The 22170-nt window shown below is 35.7% G+C and overlaps 4 protein-coding genes across 4 annotated transcripts; all 4 read right to left on the reverse strand.

Moving 5' to 3' along the window:
* Positions 1-245: 245 nt before the first annotated feature.
* Positions 246-909, reverse strand: LOC133337764 (uncharacterized). The gene is made up of 3 exons (XM_061545971.1): positions 850-909; positions 473-796; positions 246-404 (listed from the first exon to the last, which is right to left on the reverse strand). Exons 1-3 carry the CDS (start codon positions 907-909, stop codon positions 246-248), a joined length of 543 nt encoding a protein of 180 aa, XP_061401955.1.
* Positions 910-4774: 3865 nt separating this feature from the next.
* LOC133337765 (uncharacterized) lies at positions 4775-5384 on the reverse strand. Its single transcript, XM_061545972.1, has 2 exons — positions 5004-5384; positions 4775-4930 (listed from the first exon to the last, which is right to left on the reverse strand). Exons 1-2 carry the CDS (start codon positions 5382-5384, stop codon positions 4775-4777), a joined length of 537 nt encoding a protein of 178 aa, XP_061401956.1.
* Positions 5385-7693: 2309 nt separating this feature from the next.
* Positions 7694-8366, reverse strand: LOC133337766 (uncharacterized). The gene is made up of 3 exons (XM_061545973.1): positions 8292-8366; positions 7916-8230; positions 7694-7849 (listed from the first exon to the last, which is right to left on the reverse strand). The coding sequence occupies exons 1-3, from the start codon at positions 8364-8366 to the stop codon at positions 7694-7696; spliced, it is 546 nt and encodes a 181-aa protein (XP_061401957.1).
* An 11240-nt stretch (positions 8367-19606) lies between these two features.
* Positions 19607-20201, reverse strand: LOC133337767 (uncharacterized). The gene is made up of 2 exons (XM_061545974.1): positions 20142-20201; positions 19607-20077 (listed from the first exon to the last, which is right to left on the reverse strand). The coding sequence occupies exons 1-2, from the start codon at positions 20199-20201 to the stop codon at positions 19607-19609; spliced, it is 531 nt and encodes a 176-aa protein (XP_061401958.1).
* Positions 20202-22170: the final 1969 nt, after the last annotated feature.

Below are 22170 nucleotides of genomic sequence, written 5' to 3' on the forward strand. Positions count from 1 at the left end.
GATTCTTGAAAAAATATTTTTTTAAATCCACGCTTGTAGGACCTCCGACATATTTTTTATAAATCCACGTCTTCTTGGATTTTTGAAAAGATATTTTTAATAAATCCACGCCTTGTTGTTGCTTTGAAAATTTCTTTCTATAAATCCATGCCTTGATGTTGCTTTGAAAAAAATTTTATTAAAAAAATCCTGAGTTAAAAATAGGTTTTCTTTAAATTTCGATTCAAAAAAAGTGTTTCCTTTCATCACTTCAATTCAAATGTCATAAAAGAGCAATTGATGACCTCCTTAGAGCCATCCTGCTTCTTCAAATACAACGACAGATAGGTTTGAAATTTCCCATTTGGCACATAATCCGGTATGCTGTCCTTGTCCACTTTCAAATTGCTAAAATAATAAGAACTCTACGAAAAAATATTTTAAAAAAAAATAAAAAAAAGTGTTTGTCTCCAAAAAATATCCTCCATCTTACCCTGAAAAAAGGACACTGACTCGATAGATTGCCATACTTCAAGAAATTCACAATCCACTTATTTAGCAATTGTATCTTGGGCGATTTCAGCCGCAAAAGGGTCTCACACAAATCAATGTCATAGGAAAACATTGCACGAAACTTATTGCCGGTCTTTTGCCATAGGCCCACCCCTACGGTGGCCCAAACATCCGTCAGATCTTGAACAATTTCCAAACCAATACTCATTGAGTCACGTTGTCGGCTGATATTGATTTGGAGATTTTTAATGAAATTTGCATTCAAATCGCTGCGGGTATCCAGGAAGGATACGGAGCGGGATTTCTAATAATAAACATATTTTTAGAGGACTTTTTTCTCCGTTGAAAGGACCTTACCTTTTTGGCCTGCAGAATTGGTAAAATTATTAGTAGTAAAACAATTATTTTATAATTCATTTTTACTTCTTCGAAAAATTTTCACGTTCTAAGAATAGGTGGCCTAAAATGCCCACATTTGTATTGAAATAGGTCATACTTATAGCCAATTATAAGGTAATTAGAATCGAATATCCATTACAAAAATAAGCCAAATCATGGCTCATTTTCTAGTGCAAAAAAAATCAGACAAACAATTACCATTACAAATAATTACAATGCATCGGTCATCTAACCAAGGTCAGCTGCGATTCGGTCATTAGCAAAATACTTTGAGAAAATAATTTTTTCCAAGCACCGACAAGGCAAAGATTAAAAAAATATATATTTTTTAAGACCAAAAAATATTTTTTATAAATCCTACAAGGCGTGGATTTATAAAAAATATTTCTTCAAAGAATCCAACAAAGCCGTTGACAAAATATTTTTTATAAATCTACGTCCTATTGTTGCTTTTAAAAATATTTATTTTAAAAACGCCCCACATTTGGCTACTTTGAAATATTGGATTCGAATTGATTGAAACATTTAAATGATTTTTCTAAATTAATATTCGCCCAAAACTAATCAGAATTTAAATTTAAATCATTAAAAATATTTAATTACATTTAATTGCTCTATTTTAAAAGCCTCGCCTATTTACCAATCAATGGAAAATATTCGCTTAGTTGATTTTCTTTGAACTATTCAACCAACTATACCGAAATGTGGTCTAGATCTGATAACTACTTTCATTTCGCATATACAATATTTGCCCTGGCAATTTGCCTATCAATCACAATAGTTGTTAGCCAACAAATTGTATTCACTTCCGGTAATGCGAAATTTCATCACGCATATTTTAAAGAATTTCGCCTGTTGGCCCACAATGGATCATTGGACATTTTGATGAATATCACACACGATTTGCCACAGGATCCATGGATCAATTTTGCTGTTTCAATGGGTGGGTCGAATAAAACGGCGGGCCATCGCAAGCTGTTACAGTACAATGTAAATATGTGTAAATTATTGGATCACAACGAACGAAGTTTGGTTTCGATATGGGTGCAGAATATCTTTAAACATGGTACAATACCCTCGAAGTGTCCCATCAAGAAGGTGAGTGTGAGTTTATGTGAAAGTAGTATTGGTAATAATTAAAATTTTCCCCTTCCATAGGGTAATTATACATGGTGTGGCATGCGTCCGGAAATGTTAAATATCCCAACATTCTTTGCCAAGGGTCAATATTTTGTCAATATGGACTTGTATTTTCGCCAGAAGAGGCCGAAAATATCTTTGGCAAATCTTACCGTAATTATTGAGAAAAAGTAAGAAAAAAAATATCAAAGCAATAAAAAAAGGAAATTGAAAGAAGGCTGCACCTTCTTCTTCACCTTCAACCTCTAAGGAGTTTTATTTTTAAACGTCGTATAACGTATTGTAATTCAATTTTTAACAGTCATCTGCTAGACGATCCTCACTGGAAGGCATCTTCTGTCTATCATCCTATAGAAAGCTCGAGACAAGGTTCTAACATTGAACTCCTTTCATCCAGGGATATATTTTAAAAGTTATTATCTTATGATGGGTGATGGTTCTAGAAAAAATATTCTTCTATTCTCTCTCTTATAGTCGGTTCTCCATCTGTCAGCCGATCTATGGAGTTTCCACTATCTGGTAATGTGTACAATGCTCTTTCTAGCAGCCGGCCTATAAAGTGATTATTCTATTATAGAAAGCTCCCTCTTTCTGGCGGTCTATAGAAGGCTCTTATTTTCAGTTGGTCAATAGGATACCCCAACTATGAATAGGCCCGTACAAGCTCCTTAAATGAGTCGGTTTACAGAAGTAGTCGGCCTATAGAAGACTGCGCTTACCAATCGCCTATAGAAGGTTAAGTCTAGCAGTCAGTAATGGAGTGTTCCTTCTGGCAGTTTGACTTTGAAAGGCTTAAAATATTAGTCGGAAGACCCCTTCAATAAGTAGGCCTATAGAGAACTCCTTCCATCTGTCAGTGAGTCAGTTTGATTATAGAAGGATCAGAATTTCAGTACAGCTATGAGAGACTCCTTTAATCAGTAGGCCTATATAAATCTCCTTCCATCCGTCAACCTATAGGAGGCCTTAATATGTATAATTCTATTAGTCGGAATATAGTAGGCCACCCTATTGAAGTATCATATTAGCAGTCAACATACATAAGGCTCCTTCTATATTTCCTCCTATAGGCCGACTTATAGAAAGGCCTATAGGAGGAAATATAGGAGAAGGGCTATAAAAGGCTGTCTCCGTCATAGACAGACTATAGAAGACACATATAAAAGGTCGGTTCGTTCAATCAGGCACCCTTTATTAATCGGTCAATAGAAGACCTTTCTTATAAATTTGCTTCTATTAATAGGCCTATATAAGGCTACTTCTTTGAGTCGTTGCATAGATGGAGTCCGCATATAGAAAAATCCGTTTATCAATCGTCAATAGAATATTGCGTCCAGCAGTGTTTTATGGAAGACACCTTCTGATAGTTTGATTATAGAGGGTTTAGTCTGACAGTCGACTAAAGAAGGCTCTTTCTTTTTGCCATTTTAGGGAAGGTTCCTTCTATCAGTCGTTCTATAGCAGGATCTTCAATCGGCTTAAAAAGGATAATTCTTTGGAAGTTTCATCTTCCAACCAACATTACATCAGTCGGGGTATAATTTTTTTTTCTATTATGTGACCTATAGAAATATCCTTCTTTGTTTCGGCCTGTAGAAGGTTTCGTCGATCATTCTGCCTATATAAGACACCTGCTATCTTTCTGTCAATAGACATTAATCAGTTCCTTCCTACAAAAAGTGTCTTTATTAGTCAGCGTCTAGAAGACTGCTTCTCTTAAGTTCCTTCTATCAATCGATCTATAGAAGCACGTTTCTATCAGTCTGACTATTGAAGATCATGCATATAAAGCGGCCTATAGTAGGTTTTTCTATTAAGTAGCCTACATGAGACTCATTTTCTTAGTCGATCCGCAACTGTGTCCATCTATCAGTCGGCCTTAAGAAGGCACATTCAGTTAGTCGACTCATAGGAGGCTCCATTTATCAGTGGCGCATAGAAGTTGTGTTGTATCAGTTGTATCTACAGAGGCTTCTTCTATGTCCTATCCTATGGGAGGCACCTTCTCTAAGTCGACCGATAACTATCCCCATATATACATGTCGGCCTATTGTCGTTTTGTAGAAGGCCCCTTAAGTCAGTCGTCTTAAAAAAGGCCTATATAAGGCAGTCGAACTTATTAGACGGCCTATAAAAAGGCTTCATCTATCAATCTGCTATAGAAACCCCCTTTCATTCTTCGACCTATGGAAGGCTCGTTTAAGGAAGGCTCAGAGGGCCTAAAAATTCGGTACCTTATATCTGTTGACTTATAGAAAATTATATTTTTATTGTATTTTATATTTTAATAAGTTGACCAGAGCAGAGCGTTATTCTTATCAGTGGGTCAAATTAAATTCTCGTTCTATCAATGGTTTCAAAAATATATCCCTTAGCACCTCCTAGGTAGCACCTCTTCTATCAGTCGGTCTATGTAGCTCCCTCCTCGATGAGTCGATATATGGAATGTTTCTTCTTATTGACGACCTATAGGAGGCTCCTTCTACCAGTTATCCTGCAGAAGTCTATAAAGTCCTGCAGAAGCCCTATAAAGGGCTCCTTATATCAGTCATATTTGAAATATTTCTTCTATAAGTCGGTTTATAGAAATCCTCATCAATAAATCTCCTAGGGGAATCTTAAAGGAAATAAACAATTTATTGCAGTTGTTTTAAAAATAAATAGTCCCGAAATCCCCTAATAATAATTCTATACCCCAGGTATAAAAAAATATACCCAAGAGCTCCTCCTCCTCCTCTAGTCCTCATTTAACTTCCATCACCGTCGTAATATTAGCCAGCGAATCTATTGTTTTCCTTTTCCTAAAATACAAACTGGTATGGGCAATATATTGACCCTTGGAGAAGAACAAAGGCATCTTCAACATATCCGGTCGTAGATTACACCATGAATAATTTCCCTATAAAAGCAAATATTTTTTTTTATTAAAATGTTTTATTATTAATAAAAATGTGCATCCTCTTCCCCCTTACCTTCTTAATCGGGCACTCTGAGGGCATATTACCCAGGCGAAAGTAATTCTGTAACCATGTCGAAATAAAATTAGTAGCCTGCTTACCTAGAATTTTACACACATTGATGTCGTAGTGCAGTAGGGTACGATTTTTGGCATTTTTCGATGGACGCATTACCACCAATACACTAACCCATGGATCGGAAGTGAAATCTTTGAGGGTTTTCACTACAATGTCCATGGAACCATTACGGGCTATTATACTCAATTCGGAAAAGAAATTGTGTTTATATTGTGCATCAGCTGACACATAGGAATAGGATTTCGAATTGGAGGAAACAGTGCGCAAGGAGGAGGATAAAAGTATGACAAATACGAATTTTAGAATGTCGATGGACATTTTTGTTGTGTCCGTTCGGAATATTGGAAGGTAAGTAATGAAGAATTGGGGAAAATTATTGTAATCTGCTTGGTTTTGAAATGCAAATTTAAATTGTATCTCTGATTTCAGGAAATTATCGGTCATTGATCTGCCAACATTTTTCAAATTATTCTGAATGGAAAATTTTCGAAATGAAACAAAAATATGGATAATTGAAAATAAATTAATCGAAGATAATGAGTATTTTATATGATGAAATGTGATTTTCATAGGTGACGGATAGAGAGAGAGCCTTCTATGATTGACTTCTAGAAAGAGTCTTCTGTAGCTTGATTGTAGCCTTCTATAGGCCAACCGAAAACAGGAGCCTTAGACTAATAGAAGAATCTTCTGATAGATGGGCCTTCTTTAGGCAACTGATAGAAAGAGCCTTCCGTTGGGAGATTGAAAGAAGGATCATTCTATTGGCGATTGATAAAAGCAGCCTCCCAATGGCGATTGATAGAAGCAATCTCCTATAGGCGACTGATAGAAGGAGCCGTCCGTTGGGAGATTCAAAGAAGGACCATTCTATAGGCGACTGATAGATACAGCCTCCCATTGGCGATTTAAAGAAGCAGGTTCTTATAGACGATTGATAGAAGGAGCCTGTCTATAGACAGATTGATAGTGGTGGCTTCTAAAGCCCGACTGCTAGAAGAACCCTATATAAGATGACTAATAAAAAGAGCCTTCTATATGTCGGCTGTTAGAAGGAGTCTTCCATAGGCCGAATGATATAAACATCCTTCTATAGGTGACTGAAAAACTGGTCTGGTCCTCTTATATACCGACTGATAAAAGGATAATAGATGGAGGACTGAAAAATGTAGGCTACTTCGACTGATACAAACAGACTCTATTTATCTAATTATCTTCCGGCCTTTAAAAGTTTTCGTCGATCATTTTGCCTACATCTTTCGGTAAGTAGACGTTATTTCCCATTAACCGGTTTCTTATATCAGTAGTCCTACAAAAAATTCCCTTATCAGTCGGCATCTAGAAGAGTGCCCCATTAGCTTCTTATAGAAAGGTTTCTCCAATTTTTGGTCTATAGAGGCACTTTTCAATCAGTCTGACTATAGAAGGTCCTTTCTATAAAAGGCTCCCTCTTTTAAGCGACCCACAACTGTGTCCATCTATCAGTCGGCCTAAAGAAGGCACATTCAGTTTGTCGACCTATAGGAGGCTCCATTTATCAGTCGCGCATAGAAGTTGTGTTGTATCAGTCGATCTACAGAGGCTTCTTCTATCCGCTATCCTATAGCAGACTCCTTCTCTAAGTCGACCATGTCTTCAGTCGGCTCACAGAAGGTCTATTCAGTCAGTCGCCATTTATAAGGACGGCCTATAGAAGGGCTTCTTCTATCGGGCTTCAGGAGGCCTATAGAAAATTACTTCCATCAGGAGGCTCCATACGTTCGGTTCCTTCTATCAGTTGTAAAATAGAAGATTCATTTATCGTTCGATCTATACGACCTTGAATACGTCGGAGCCTTAATAAGGCTAAATAATAGAAATAATTTTTCTTTAGGCCGTATGACTCAAGGATCCTTATAAGGTCGAATGGAAAAAAAACCTTTTATAAGCCGGTTGATAAAAGGAGCCCTCTGCAGTCCGTTAATAGAAGGAAGCTTCCATAGGAACGTGAGTCTACAGTGAACGAAAGATAATTATACCCTTCAGGAAGCTTCCATAGGAACGTGAGTCTACAGTGAACGAAAGATAATTATACCCTTCACCACACTGTGGTACAGGGTATTATGTCTTTGTGCATATGTTTGCAACAGGCAAAAGGAAACGAGATATACACATGGTTCCTTTTGAGAATATGCATAGAATCACTTTCTAAGTCGATTTATGCATGTCCGTCCGTCTGTCTGTCCATGTTAAATTGTAAACATAGTACAGGTCGCATTTTTGATTCGAATTGAATGGGATATGGCACAGCCCATTTATTCGGCCCAGGGACAAACCCCATTGAAATTGCGAAAAAATCGGTTCAGATTTAGATATAGCTCCCATATATATATTTTCGTCCGATTTTTAGTAAATGGTGCACCACAGCACCTATATTTCTTTTGATTTGCACGAAATTTGGTCCCGTGTTCCGAATTAAGTTTCGTGAAAATCGGTTTAGAGTTAAATATAGATCCATATATATTTTCGTCCGATCTAGAGATCTTTGCTTTGACATATCTCCCATATAAAAGTTTCGAACCATTTCTTCTTTCCCCTTTCTTTATTTATGCACACAATAAAAAAAAATATTTCAAAAATATTTTTTACTACTTCAGTACGCCCACCACCGTTAAATTATCCACCGATTGACGTTCCTTGCCCTTGCGAAAATACGTATCGATTTGCATTTTATATTCTGCTGAGGGAAAGACATCAGGAATGGAAACTTTCTCCGGTCGCAATTTATACCATGAATAGTTGCCCTAGCAAAAGAAATACGAATGAAAAAAAAATAAATAAATACAAATTATTAACAAAAATTTGCTCACCTTCTTAATCGGACAACTTTTCGGCAGATTTCCAAATTTCAAAAAATTTTGTATCCACACCGTTATCAGGTTATTATCAGCCCGTCCCAAAATACTGCAAACATTGACATCGTAATGTATCAGCTTACGGAAATTATCCGTTTTACGATCCTTAACCGAAAAGGCTGTCATCAGCCATGGATCCCAAGGATAATCTTGGGCAATATTCAAAAGAACATCAATCGAAGTATTTCGCAGATTTATGCGATGGTCCTGTATATAGGTGCTGTCGAATTCCACTTTATAGCTATAGAAATAGAAACTTTTGCCGGATCTCTAAATGAAAAAAATAATAAATTTATATAAAAAAATAAAAATTAAAAAAATTTACCCTTACCTTAGCTAGATGGCCCTTTAGGATGACAGTTACGATTATTATTAAATGACATAATAAAGTGGTTTTACAAATCATTTCTCCTTTTTTTGGTTTTAAAATTTTTATTTTGTTCTCAAAATGGGGGTTGGTTGTACATTGTTGAGTTTTTCGTTATCAACTAATGATTTTCACCTCGAGTTTATTTTCTATTTGGCCATTGAACCGTGACTAATTAGAATTTTTGGTTTTTTTTTTTTTTTTTTTGATTACGACTTTCCGATTTTTTCTATTTTTCTCGTTTTTTGAATTATTAGCAATGAAGTAATTTGGATATCAATCGTGTGCCAATATAATATACGCATATGTGGGTGTGTTGAGAAAAAATGTTAATATTTAATTATTATTTTGGGGGAACAGTGTTGTCAATATATCATAAAAGAAGAACAAGTGAAAAAGCGTTAAGTTCGGCCGGGCCGAACTTTGGATACCCTCCACCATAGATATACTGACAGGTACTTAAAATGAAAATATAGGGAAAATAAAAAAGTGAACATATATCGACATTTCCACATACCAGTTATGTAAAACACAATGTAAACTATAAAACAAATTTCAGAAATTTTTAATGGATAATGAGGGTGTATACACTTTTACACGGTTAAAATGGTTCTAGACCCCATGATTCTTTGGACCAAATTTGTTTCAGAAAATTTTGATTTCATCCAAACTTTGGCCATCTTATAATTTCTTCCAAACTTACTTCAAGTTTGAAGATGGGGAATATCGGTCCACTCCTTCTGGTACCTCCCACACAGGGGCTAGGTCTAAATACGGGTTATAGTTCATATATAGTTCATTATTGAACCTTACGTTCTAGTTTTTAATCTCGATATCCTCCGCAGGTGATATGATTACAACAGAGTCTTAGAACCACCCCAAAACGCGGAACAGATTGCATAACTATTTTAATATAAAAAAGGGGGTTATATAGGGACTACCCCAAAAAGGGGGTACATATTAATAATTTTTTGTAGGGAAATTTGTTACCATATACGACTACAAAATACCAAATTTCAGGGAATTCGGTTGAAAAACGTGCTCAAGAACTTCAAAATAGCGAAAATTTGGGGGTACCCTTATATGGGGGCTACCGGAAAAAGTGGACCTATATTTATAATTTTTAGTGGGGAAATTTGGTACCCTATAAAAACCCAATGTACCAAATTTCAGCGAATTTGGTTGAAAACCGCGCTCAAGATCCCTAAAATACCGAAAATTGGGGGGTACCCTATATGGGGGCTACCCGAAAAAATTGACCTATATTTATAATTTTTCGTATAGAGATTTGCTACCCAATAAGAACTCAAAGTACCGAATTTCAGCGAATTCGGTCGAAAAATGCGATCAAACCCCCCAAAATACCTCAAAATTGGGGGTACCCTTATATGGGGGCTATCCGAAAATATGGACCCATATTTATAATTTTCAGTGGAAAGATTTGCTACCCAATAAGAACTCAATATACCAAATTTGAGCGAATTCAGTTGAAAAACGCGCTCAAGAACCTCAAAATACCGAAAATTGGGGGGTACCCTTATATGGGAGCTATGCCTAAACGTGGACCGATGAAGCCCATCTTCGAACTTGACCTGCCTGCAGACAAAAGACGACTCTATGCAAAATTTTGGCGATCTATCTCAATTCGTTTAGACGCTAGAGTGATTACAACAGACAGACGGACAGACAGACAGACAGACGGACAGACGGACAGACGGACAGACGGACATGCTTAGATCGTCATAGAATTTTACGCTGATCAAGAATATATATACTTTATAGGGTCGGAAATGATTATTTCGATGCGTTACAAACGGAAAAACAAAACTAATATACCCTCCATACTATGGTGGAGGGTATAAAAATAAAAAGAAGAAAAATGAAACCAGTTAGGAATGTTCAAAAGTAAATCTGAACCGATTTTCACGAAAATTAAAACACATAATTCAAGGCTCAATTCAGTACGCTATGCAAAATTTCGTGCAAGTCGAAAGAAATATAGGGATTTTTGGTACACCATTTCCATAAAATCGAACAAAAATATATATGGCAGCAATATCTAAATCTAAACCGATTTTCTCCAAAACTTTGCACCCATTATTCTAGAATCCATTCAGTGCGCTATGCCAAATTTTGAACAAATCGACAGATATATTGGGTTTTTGGTGCACCATTTGCATTAAATCGGATGAAAATATATATGGGAGCTATATCTAAATCTGAACCGATTTTCACGAAACTTACCTCTCATTATTCTATACTCAATTCAGTACGATATACCAAATTTCGTGCAAATCGAAGGATAACAAGTGAAAAAGCGTTAAGTTCGGCCGGGCCGAACTTTGGATACCCTCCACCATAGATATACTGACAGGTACTAGAAATGGAAATAATGGGAACATACCAAAAAGTGGACCTATACCGACATTTCTAAAAAAGGATTATGTAAACCCTAATAAAGAATTCAGTAATTTTTAATGGATAATTATACACTGTGGCTAATTGAAATATCGATTCGATCGATTGGACCAAATGCGCTTCAAAAAATTTAGATTTCATCCAAACTTTGTCCATCTTATTATTTCTTCCAATCTTTGTTTAAATTCGAAGATGGGGAATATCGGTCCACTTTGTCTGGAACCTCCATACAGGGACTAGGTCTTAATGCGGGTTATAGTTCATTATCGAACCTTACGTTGTACTTTTTTATCTCGATATCCTCCGCAGGTGAAATGATTTCATCAGAGTCTTAGAACCAAACTCAAAACGCAGAACAAATCAGATAACCATTTTAAAATAAAAAAGGGGGTTATATGGGGACTACCCCAAAATGGGGGCGAATATTTATAATTTTTGGTAGGGAGATTTGGTACCATATACGACTACAAAATACCAATTTGCAACAAATTCGGTTGAAAAACGCGCTCAAGAACCCCAAAATACCGAAAACTGGGGGTACCCATATATGGGGGCTATCCGAAAAAAATGGACCAAAATACCGAAAATTGGGGGGTACTGTTATATGGGAGCTATGCCTAAACGTGGACCGATAAATCCCATCTTCGAACTTGACCTGCCTACAGACAAAAGACGACTCTATGCAAAATTTTTGGCGATCTATCTCCATTCGTTTAGACGCTAGAGTGATTACAACCGACAGACGGACATGACTATATCGTCATAGAATTTTACGCTGATCAAGAATATATATACTTTATAGGGTCGGAGATGAGTATTTCGATGAGTTACAAACGGAAAAACAAAATTAATATACCCTCTATACTATGGTGGAGGGTATAAAAAGGAACTTTGGTGCAATATTTACCTAAAATCGGACAAAAACATATATGCATACATTGGCTCAGATAGTGATTCTATGCATATTCTCAAAACGAACTATGGGTCTATCTCGTTTCCTTTTGGCTGTTACAAACATATGTATACCCTGTGGAACAGTGTGGTGAGGGGTATAAAAATGTCTCGAGTCCTTTATATAGCTATCTTCAAATGTTTCCCAGAATCCAGATTGGAAAATATCAGCCCTGTCGGTTTGAAAGTGCGGTTAAGACCTTTAACATACCAAAAATGGGTAGTGACCTTAATATGGGAGGCTGTGACAAAAAATTGACCTATAGCGTCATTTTTTGCGTAGATATAAAAGCTGCCTCCAAAACCCCGACAGGCCAATTTGCTGTTCTTTTGGTTGTATAAAACCTTTATATGGGGGAGCCATGTCAAAACATCGATCTCTACTCTTACAAAGTGGTATTCCAGCCTCCAAAACCCTTAATACTAAATTACAGTCCTTTTGGTTGGAAAATGTGTTAAAAATCCTAAAAATAACGAAAATTGGGCGCCATCCTTATATGGGAGACCTATCGAAACATTAACCTGAATTCATAATATTCTGCATAGATTTAAGTCAGCATCTAAAACCCCGAAATGCCCCATCACAGCCCTTTCGATTTTAAAAATCCATCGAGAATCCTCGAAATATCGAAGGTTGGTTGCCACCATTCTATGCGGGTTATGTCAAAATATACGCCTGTGTTGATCATTTTCTGAAAGCTTTATGACAGGCTACAGTTACTTCGATTGGAAAATCCAGCTAATATACTAAAAATAACGAAAATTGAGCTCCATTCTTAAATGGGGTCCCTGCCGGAACATGGACCTGAATTGATAATTTTCTCTGTATCAATATTGAAATTTATACCAGCCTTCAAGAAACCTTTTGTAACAAATTAAAGCCCCTATCGTTTGGAAAATGCGTCAAAACCCCTCGAAATAATGAAGGTTGGGCGCCATTCTTATATGGAGGCAATTTCCAAAAATTGACCGATATTGATTATTTTCTTTATATATGAATGTCAGCCTTCAAGAACTCCTTATAATTAATTACAGTCACATCGATAGGAAAAGGCGACTAAAACCTTCAAAATACCGAAAATCGGGCGGGACCTTTATATGAGGGCAATATCGTAAGCCGATATGGATAATATTTGGTACGAAGATTTGGTACCCCATGAGAACCTGAAAAATCTATTAAGAGCAAATTCTATTAAAAATTGTGCCCAAACCCCTCAAAATATGGAATATTGTGTGGTAGCGCTCTATGGGAACTATCCGGAAATTTAGGCGAATATTAATTTGTTTATTATTATTATTTTTTTTTTTGAAAGATAGATTTTTTACTCAATGAGAATACAAAATATAAAATTACAGGCACTTGGGTCGAATTTTGTACTCAAACTCCCGAAAATATCGAAATTTTCGGATTAAGCGTTGTATTGGGGGCTACCCAGAAACATGGACCAATACTGATAATTTTTCGTAAAAAAAATTTCTACCCAGAGAGAATCTGATATATCAAATTACAGCACATTTGCTTCAAACGCGCGCCCAAGCCCACCAATATACCGAACAATGGTTTCAAAAATTTAAATTTTTTTGGTAGGGAGATTTTCTATACATTGAAAATCCAAAATATAAAACTACAGCAAATTTGGTTGAACGACGTTCCCAAATTCCCCAACATATAAACAATTTGGGATTTAACGTTATATGGGGGCTACCCGGAAACATGTACCAATATTTATATATATATATATATATATATATATATTTTTTTTTTTTTTTTTGAAGATTTTCTATTCAGTTAGAATCCAATATATATAAAAATTTAGCAAATTTGCTTCAAACAAGCTTCACAAAATACCGAATATTGGGTGGTACCGCTCTATGGGGACTAGCCTGAAACTTAAACCAATATCGATTTACTGCCTCTCCTATGGTTCATTGCCTCATCTATGGGTGTCTATGTTAACTAAGGTTCCCTAGCTCACCTAAGGTTCGACTATTTTTCACTAGTTCACCTATGATTCCCTGTCTCATCTATGATTCCCTCTTTCATTTATGATTCCCTCTCTCATCTATGGCGCACCTCTAATTCACCAGCTCACCTAGGGTTCCCTAGTTTACCAATGGTTCCCTAGCTCACCTATAGTTCCCTAGCTTACCTATGGATTCCTAAATCCCCTATGGTTCACCTGCACACTTTCGGTTCATTAGCTAGCAGTGGCTCAAAAGTTTACTTAAAGTACACTAGCACTCCTCTGCTTCACTAGCTCATCTATGCTTCACAAGATAATATATGGTTCACCAGCTCACCAAAGATTCACAGCTTCAACAGTGGTTTACTAGTTCATCAATGGTTCACCAGCCCACCAATGATTCGCTAACTCACCAATGGTTCAGCAGCTCACCAATAATTCTCCAGCTTATCAATGGTTCTTCAGGTCAACAATGGTTCGCCAATGGTTCAGCAGCTCACTACCGGGTCAACGGCTTTCCAATGCTCATGGTTCATATTGTTCACCAGCACACCTATGGTTCACCAGCTCACCTATGGTTCACCAGATCACCTATTGTTCACGAGCTCACCTATGGTTCATCAGCTCACCTATGGTTCACCAGCTCACCTATGGTTCACCAGCCTACCTATGGTTCACCAGCTCACCTATGGTTCACCAGCTCACCTATGGTTCACCAGCTCACCTATGGTTCACCAGCTCACCTATGGTTCACCAGCTCACCTATGGTTCACCAGCTCACCTATGGTTCACCAGCTCACCTATGGTTCACCAGCTCACCTATGGTTCACCAGCTCACCCATGGTTCACCAGCTCACCTATGGTTCACAAGCTCATCTATGGTTCACCAGCTCAACTATGGTTCACCAGCTCACCTATGGTTCACCAGCTCACCTATGGTTAACCAGCTAACCAATGGTTCTCCAGCTTACCTTTTGTTCACTGGCTTATCAATGGTTCACCAGCTCACTAACGGTTTAGCAGCTCACCAACAGTTCAACGGCTCTCCAATGGTCTATGGTTCACCAGCTCATCAATGGTTAACATGCTAAGCAATGCTTCTCCAGCTCACCAAGGACTCACCAATGGTTCACCAGCTTACCTATGGTTCACTAGGTCACTAGCTCCCATAGATTTCACTAGCTCAGTTATGATTCAGCAGCTCATCTATGGTTCAAGAGTTCATCTATGGCTCACTGGCTCACATATGATGTACTCACCTTTGCCTCACTACCTCACCTATGCTTCACCAGCTCACCTATTGTGGTTCAATAGGTTGTTTATTGTTTACTAGCTCATCTATGGTTCATCAGCTCACCTATGCTTCACCTATGCTGGCTCACTTATGGTTCACTAGCTTACCAATGGCCCATTGCTCACCTAGGATTCATTAGTACACCTACAATCATCTTAAATCTTAAAAAAAATTAGACATTTTAAAGAACCTCGGCTATGCCTTGGAATTTGTTCCTTTAACTCGTAACCACCAAGCTGTCCCCTACTGTATTATTTTTTTTTTTAACAAAAGGCTAAAACAAGCGAACAAATGCAACTACGAAGAACAAAAGAAAAAACCCAACAACAACGCCAACAAAATTGAACATCAGTAACGAGTGTGAAATAACAAAAAAAGACAACAATAACAAAAAAGCAAAAACTTTGCTAAACAAAAATTACAAGCCTTCAGAAAAGTTTTGTCTCTTCATTATTCCAAAAACATCGGACAGGCGAGAAAAAAACTCATTGTGGTAACTTTGCATTTTTTCTGTTGGGTTTCTATTTTTCGAGAAGTCAGCATCGAAGGAAAGGAACTGGAAAAATGGTTGGAACTTTAACTTTGGGAGCTACTTCTCCTTTGGATTTCTGTGGTGGGCGAGGGGTGGTTTCGAATGATTTCTGGCTTTGGAGAAAGACCATCATTGTTGCGATTACTTTTTGACAATTGTAACGGAGTTAATAGTAACTGGTGGGATGGGGAGTGGAAACTGGAGGATGGAGACCGGGTGGATAAGGTAGTGAGAATAAATAATCATTGGTATTGAAATAAAATCTTGTCTTTTTTGGTTGAGAATAAAGATTCAAACTCAAAAAATTCTGATTTGAATTTTTTTCTGTTAGTTTTAACAATTTCCGTTAACTTTTGCCATAGTTTTTTTTTTTGGAAGGGAGGGGTGGTTCTCTTTAACTTTAGCCGTTTTTGGTAACAACAATATGGTGACTTGACACTATTAACAAAAAGAAGAAGAAGAAGATGAACAAAAAAAACTATCTAACAATTCCACAACATTTGGTTAAAACAATGTGGAATTTTTGTAGAAAAATATTAACAGGCTGGTGTTTCCGCAACTTTTTGTAGGTTTTTATGTGCGGCGAACGGGTTATATCCCCTTCAGGGAAGTGGGAATGTTGCAGAAATTTTTTAAATTAATATTTTTTTAAAAGGATCTACAAACAAAAATTAAAGAATAAAAGCCATATTTTTTCTATTATTATTAAGCATCTTCCACGAAGCTGTTCACTAGCTCTGCAATGGTTCACGAGTTCCCCTAGGGTTCATCAGCTTCCCACTGGTTCTCTAGATCACCTTTAATTCCCTAGTTTACCTAGGATACACTAATTTAAACAGGGTCCACTATCTCAACTGTGCTAACTTACCTATGGTCCAGTAGCTCACTTATGTTTCATTAGCTCACTTACGGTTCATTAGCTCACCAATGGTTCACTACCTCATCTAGGGTTAATTTATTCGTAATTGGTTCTTAGGTCGCTTATGAGTTAACCTATATTGACTATGGATCCCTGGATCCTCCATAGTTCGTCTATAGTTCCCTAACTCAACTACGGTTCACCACTTAACATATGGTTCACTTATGGTTCATTAGCATATAATTGATACACTAGCTCATCAAGGGTTCACCAGCACAACAAAAAGTTCACTTTCTCTCCAAACGTTCACTAGCTAACTCAGTGTCCACTTGCTCACCAATGGAACACCAGCTCACCAAGGGTCGACTAACTCCTCAAATGTTCACTAGCTCACCAATGGTTCATTAGCTTATCAATGGTTCACGAGCTTTCCAAGGGTTCAATAGCTCACCAAGGGTACACTAGCTCATCAAGGGTTTACTGCTTATAATATGGTTCACTCCTTTGGATTGATAGCATATCAATGGTACACTAGCTCATCAAGGGTTTACTATTTATCATATGGTTCACTCCTTTGGAATGATAGCATATCAGTGGTACACTAGCTCCTCAAGGTTTCACCAGCTCAACAAAATGGTTCAATTGCTCTCCAAGCGTTCACTAGCTAACCAAGTGTTTACTTGCTCACCAATGGGTCACTAGCTCACCAAGGGTTGACTAGCTCCTCAAACGTTCACTAGCTCACCAATGGTTCATTAGCTTATCAATGGTTCACTAGCTTACCAGGGGTTCATTAGCTCACCAAGGGTACACTAGCTCATCAATGTTACAATTGCTCACCAATGGTTCACTATGTTGTATACGGTTTAATAGCTCAGCAAATAATTCGCTAGCTCTCCTATGGTCCACTAAAATGCAATTGGTTCATTAGCTCTATTATGATTCTCCAGCTCAAATATGGTTCAAATGCTATGGTATGATTAACCTATGGCTCACTGGTTCACCGATGATCCCTTAGCTCAAATTATAAACTTTTTAAAAAGATATTACCCTTGAAATTTTTAAAAATATTTTTTTAGGACATACTACACCTAGTGAATTTTTGTAACCTTCACCACACTGTGGTACAGGGTATTATGTCTTTGTGCATATTATTGTAACAGGCAAAAGGAAACGAGATAGACCCATAGTTCCTTTTCAGATTATGCATATAATCACTTTCTGAGTTGATTTATGCATGTCCGTCCGTTCGTCCGTCTGTTGGTGTTAAATTGTTAACAAGAGAAAAATCGGTTCAGATTTACATATAGCTCCCATATATATTTCCGTCCGAATGGTGCACCAAAGTCCCTACATATCTTTCGACTTGCACGATAGTTGGCATGACATACTGCTTCGTGACAATCGGTAAAGATTTAGATATAGCTCCCATATATATTTTCGTCCGATTTTATATAAATGGTGCAGCAATGTTCCTACATATCTTTCGATTTGCACGAACATTGGTATGATGTACTGAATTGAACGTAGAGTGTCAAGTTTGGTGAAAATCGGTCCAGATTTAGATATAGCTCCCATATATAGTTTCGTCCGATTTAAGACAAATGGTGCACCAAACTTCATTTAAAGCTTTCGGTTTGCACGAAATTTGGCATATCGTACCGAATTAAACCTAGAGTGATGTCTGCAAAGTTTCGTGAAAATCGGTCCAGATTTAGATATAGCTCCTACATATAGTTTCGTCCGATTTTATGTAAATAGTGCACCAATGTCCCTATATATCTTTCGATATTTCGTGGAAATCGGTCCTGATTTAGATATAGCTCCCATATATAGTTTCGTCCGATTTTATGTAAATGGTGCACCAATGTCCCTATATATCTTTCGATTTGCACGAAATTTGCCATAGCGGACTGAATCGAGTATGGAATGATGTGTGCCAAGTTTCGTGGAAATCGGTCCAGATTTAGATGTAGCTACCATATACAGTTTAGTCCGATTTTATGTAAATGGTGCACCAAAGTCCCTATATATCTTTCGATTTGCACGAAATTTGGCATAACGTACTGAATTGAACCTAGAATGATGTCTGCCAAGTTTCGTGGAAATCGGTCCAGATTTAGATATAGCTCCCATATATAGTTTCGTCCGATTTTATGTAAATGGTGCACCAAAGTACCTGAATTGAGCCTAGAGTGATGTCTGCCACGTTTGGTGAAAATCGGTTCAGATTTAGATATAGTTCCTATATATAGTTTCGTCCGATTTTATGTAAATGGTACACAAAAGTCCCTATGTATCCTTCGATTTGCACGAAATTTGGCATAACGTACTGAATTGAGCCTTGAGTAATGTCCGCCAAGTTTTGTGAAAATCGGTCCAGATTTAGATATAGCTCCCATAAATAGTTTCATCCGATTTTAGGTAATTGGTGCACCAAAGTCCCTATAAAGCTTTCGATTTGCACGAAATTTGGCATAACTTACTGAATTGAACCTAGAGTGATGTCTGCCAAGTTTCGTGAAAATCGGTCCAGATTTAGATATAGCTCCCATATATAGTTTCGTCCGATTTAATGTAAATGGTGCAGCAAAGTCTCTATATATCTTTCGATTTGCACTAAATTTGGCATGGCATACTGAATTGAACCTGGACTGATGTCTGTCAATCGGTTCAGATTTCGATATAGCTTCTATATATATTTTCGTACGATTTAATGTAAATGGTGCACCAATGTCCCTATATATCTTTCGATTTGCATGGAATTTGGCATAACGTACTGAATTTAACCTAGAGTGATGTCTGCCAAGTTTTGTGGAAATCGGTCGGTTTTCGTCCGATTTTATGTAAATGGTGTACCAAAGTCCCTATATATCTTTCGATGTGCACGAAATTTGTCGTAGCGTACTGAATTGAGTCTGGAATGATGTGTGCTGAGTTTCGTGAAAATTGGTTGAGATTTAGTAATTGACGCACCAAGGAACCAATATATGGCTGATAGGAACAAAACGTACAAAAATTATTATAGCCTAACCTGTGACAAGTTTTGTTGAAATCGGTTCATATTTGGATATAGCTTCCATATGTATTTTCGCCCGATTTTAAGTATATGGGGCATCAAACTCCTCATGTTTGGAAGGGTTTCGTATAGTCGGTCCCGTCCGACTTTACTACTTTCATTACTGGTTTAAAAATATTTTATTCAAAGACCAAAATAGGCATTCCTTTCAATCCTTTATTTTATAAAAACAACAAGTAATTTCAACTAATCACAGCATCCACCTCAATGTCCACCACGAAATCCTCCTTCTTCCCCTGATAACGGCCATAGAAGACATATCCTTTCAGGCGATAATCTCCAGGATATAAATATGATGGTATCAACTTTGAATCCGGTTTCCATCCTTTCACATAATAACGACCCGCTGCTACCGGACAATTTGGCATAAAATTGCCATATGCCAGCAAAGATTCAAACCATTTTTTGAAAATCGTACTACGAAACGATACAACTAAATCGCAAATATTCAAAATATACGAAAATAATTTCTGATGCATTTTGGAATTTGTTAGACGTAGTTGAATTTCCAAATTAGCCTTCAAGCCCTGTCGAAGCGGTTTGATTAACTGCATATCGGCATTAATTGAGGAGTTGGCGGTGGAAAAGGTGAAATTCGAGAAATAATTGGGACTGAAACGACAGCTGCCGCCACGAAATGTTAGTTTGGGGGACTGGAAAGGGAAGGGTCTTAAGTCGATGATTTTATATTGAAGAGTGGGGAATTATATTTCTTACCCCATAGATTTGCTGAAGTATTAGCAAGAGCAAATATATAGAAATGACGAGTCGTATCATTTTGAACCTTGAAAGTTTCAATTTCAACTGTTTTGAAAAATGGATTACATTAGAATATGCCTGAAATATAATTAGATAATTTTTTCAATGCCTCACTAACTTTGTTTACCAATAAAGTTTGTATTAGAATCAAATGTATAAACAAATTAAAAATAATAATAATTAACAAATTAATATTTTTAAAAATTAAATAATAAAAAAGAAGAATCCGCAGCAAGGCTTGGATTTTTTAAAAAAATATATCCAATATTTCCATAGGCATGGTTTTTTTAAAAATATTTTTTTATATTTCCATAGGCGTGGATATTTTTATTAAAAAAAATCGATATTTCCATAGGCGTGAATTTGTTTATTTTTATAAAAATATTTGTTCAAAATATTTTTTTTAATATTTCCATAGGCGTGGATTTTTTAAAAAATATTTTTTTAATATTTCCATAGGCGTGGATTTTTTAAAAAAAATATATTTTTTTTTTCAAAAAGCCACAGCCGAAGTCGTGGATTTTTTAAAAAATATATTTTTTAATATTTCCATAGGCGTGCATTTTTTAAAAAATATTTTTTTTAATATTTCCATAGGCGATTTTTTAAAAAAATATTTTTTTAATATTTCCATAGGTATGGATTTTTTAAAAAAATATTTTTTTAATATTTCCATAGGCGTGGATTTTTTAAAAAATATTTTTTTTAATATTTCCATAGGCGTGGATTTTTTAAAAAATATTTTTTTTAATATTTCCATAGGCGTGGATTTTTTAAAAAATATTTTTTTTAATATTTCCATAGGCGTGGATTTTTTAAAAAATATTTTTTTAATATTTCCATAGACGTGGATTTTAAAAAAAATATATTTTTTTAATGTTTCCATAGGCGTGGATTTTTTAAAAAACATTTTTTAAATATTTCCTAGGCGTGGCTTCTTTTAAAAAATATTGTTTTTAATATTTCCATAGGCGTGGATTTTTTAAAAAAATATTTTTTGAAAGCTACCATAGGCGTGGATTTTTTTAAAAAATATATTTTTTTGAAGCTACCATAGGCGTGGATTTTTTAAAAAAATATTTTTTTGAAGACCTACCATAGGCGTGGATTTTTTAAAAAATATTTTTTTCAAGATTCATGACAATGCGGGGATTTTTAAAAAATATTTTTTTAAATATTTCCATAGGCGTGGATTTTTTAAAAAATATTTTTTTAATATTTCCATAGGCGTGGATTTTTTAAAAAATTTTTTTAATATTTCCATAGCCGTGGATTTTTTAAAAAATATTTTTTTAATATTTCCATAGGCGTGGATTTTTTAAAAAATATTTTTTTAATTTTTCCATAGGCGTGGATTTTTTAAAAAATATTTTTTTAAAATTTCCATACTTTTTTAAAATTTCCATAGTATGGAAATTTTAATATTTTAATATTTCCATAGGCGTGGATTTTTTAAAAATATTTTTTTAATATTTCCATAGGCGTGGATTTTTTTAAAAATATATTTTTAATATTTCCATAGGCGTGGATTTTTTAAAAAATATTTTTTTTAATATTTCCATAGGCGTGGATTTTTTAAAAAATATTTTTTTAATATTTCCATATGCGTGGATTATTTAAAGAATATTTTTTTTAATATTTCCATAGGCGTGGATTTTTTAAAGAATATTTTTTTAATATTTCCATAGGCGTGGTTTTTTTAAAAAATATTTTTTTAAATATTTCCAAAGGCGTGGATTTTTTAAAAAATATATATTTTTTAATATTTCCATAGGCGTGGATTTTTTAAAAAATATATATTTTTTAATATTTCCATAGGCGTGGATTTTTTAAAAAATATATATTTTTTAATATTTCCATAGGCGTAGATTTTTTAAAAAATATTTTTTTAATATTTCGATAGGCGTGGATTTTTTAAAAAATATTTTTTTAATATTTCCATAGGCGTGGATTTTTTAAAAAAATATTTTTTTAATATTTCCATAGG

This window comes from Musca vetustissima, unplaced genomic scaffold (assembly GCF_032173495.1).
Source record: "Musca vetustissima isolate MV318-11 ecotype Yass unplaced genomic scaffold, APGP_CSIRO_Mvet_v1 utg18206, whole genome shotgun sequence".
Classification (NCBI taxonomy): Eukaryota; Metazoa; Arthropoda; class Insecta; order Diptera; family Muscidae; genus Musca; species Musca vetustissima.

Bases quoted from the DNA above. Each gene is read 5' to 3' on its own strand.
- LOC133337764 (XM_061545971.1), bottom strand. From the start codon at position 909: ATGAATTATAAAATAATTGTTTTACTACTAATAATTTTACCAATTCTG. The intron at 797-849 runs GTAAGGTCCTTT...GTTTATTATTAG, and splicing joins CAATTCTGCAGGCCAAAAAG to AAATCCCGCTCCGTATCCTT. The intron at 405-472 runs GTAAGATGGAGG...ATTTTTTCGTAG, and splicing joins GTCAGTGTCCTTTTTTCAGG to AGTTCTTATTATTTTAGCAA.
- LOC133337765 (XM_061545972.1), bottom strand. From the start codon at position 5,384: ATGTCCATCGACATTCTAAAATTCGTATTTGTCATACTTTTATCCTCC. The intron at 4,931-5,003 runs GTAAGGGGGAAG...TTGCTTTTATAG, and splicing joins CAGAGTGCCCGATTAAGAAG to GGAAATTATTCATGGTGTAA.
- LOC133337766 (XM_061545973.1), bottom strand. From the start codon at position 8,366: ATGATTTGTAAAACCACTTTATTATGTCATTTAATAATAATCGTAACT. The intron at 8,231-8,291 runs GTAAGGGTAAAT...TTTTTCATTTAG, and splicing joins TAAAGGGCCATCTAGCTAAG to AGATCCGGCAAAAGTTTCTA. The intron at 7,850-7,915 runs GTGAGCAAATTT...TTCTTTTGCTAG, and splicing joins AAAGTTGTCCGATTAAGAAG to GGCAACTATTCATGGTATAA.
- LOC133337767 (XM_061545974.1), bottom strand. From the start codon at position 20,201: ATGATACGACTCGTCATTTCTATATATTTGCTCTTGCTAATACTTCAG. The intron at 20,078-20,141 runs GTAAGAAATATA...TTCCCTTTCCAG, and splicing joins TACTTCAGCAAATCTATGGG to TCCCCCAAACTAACATTTCG.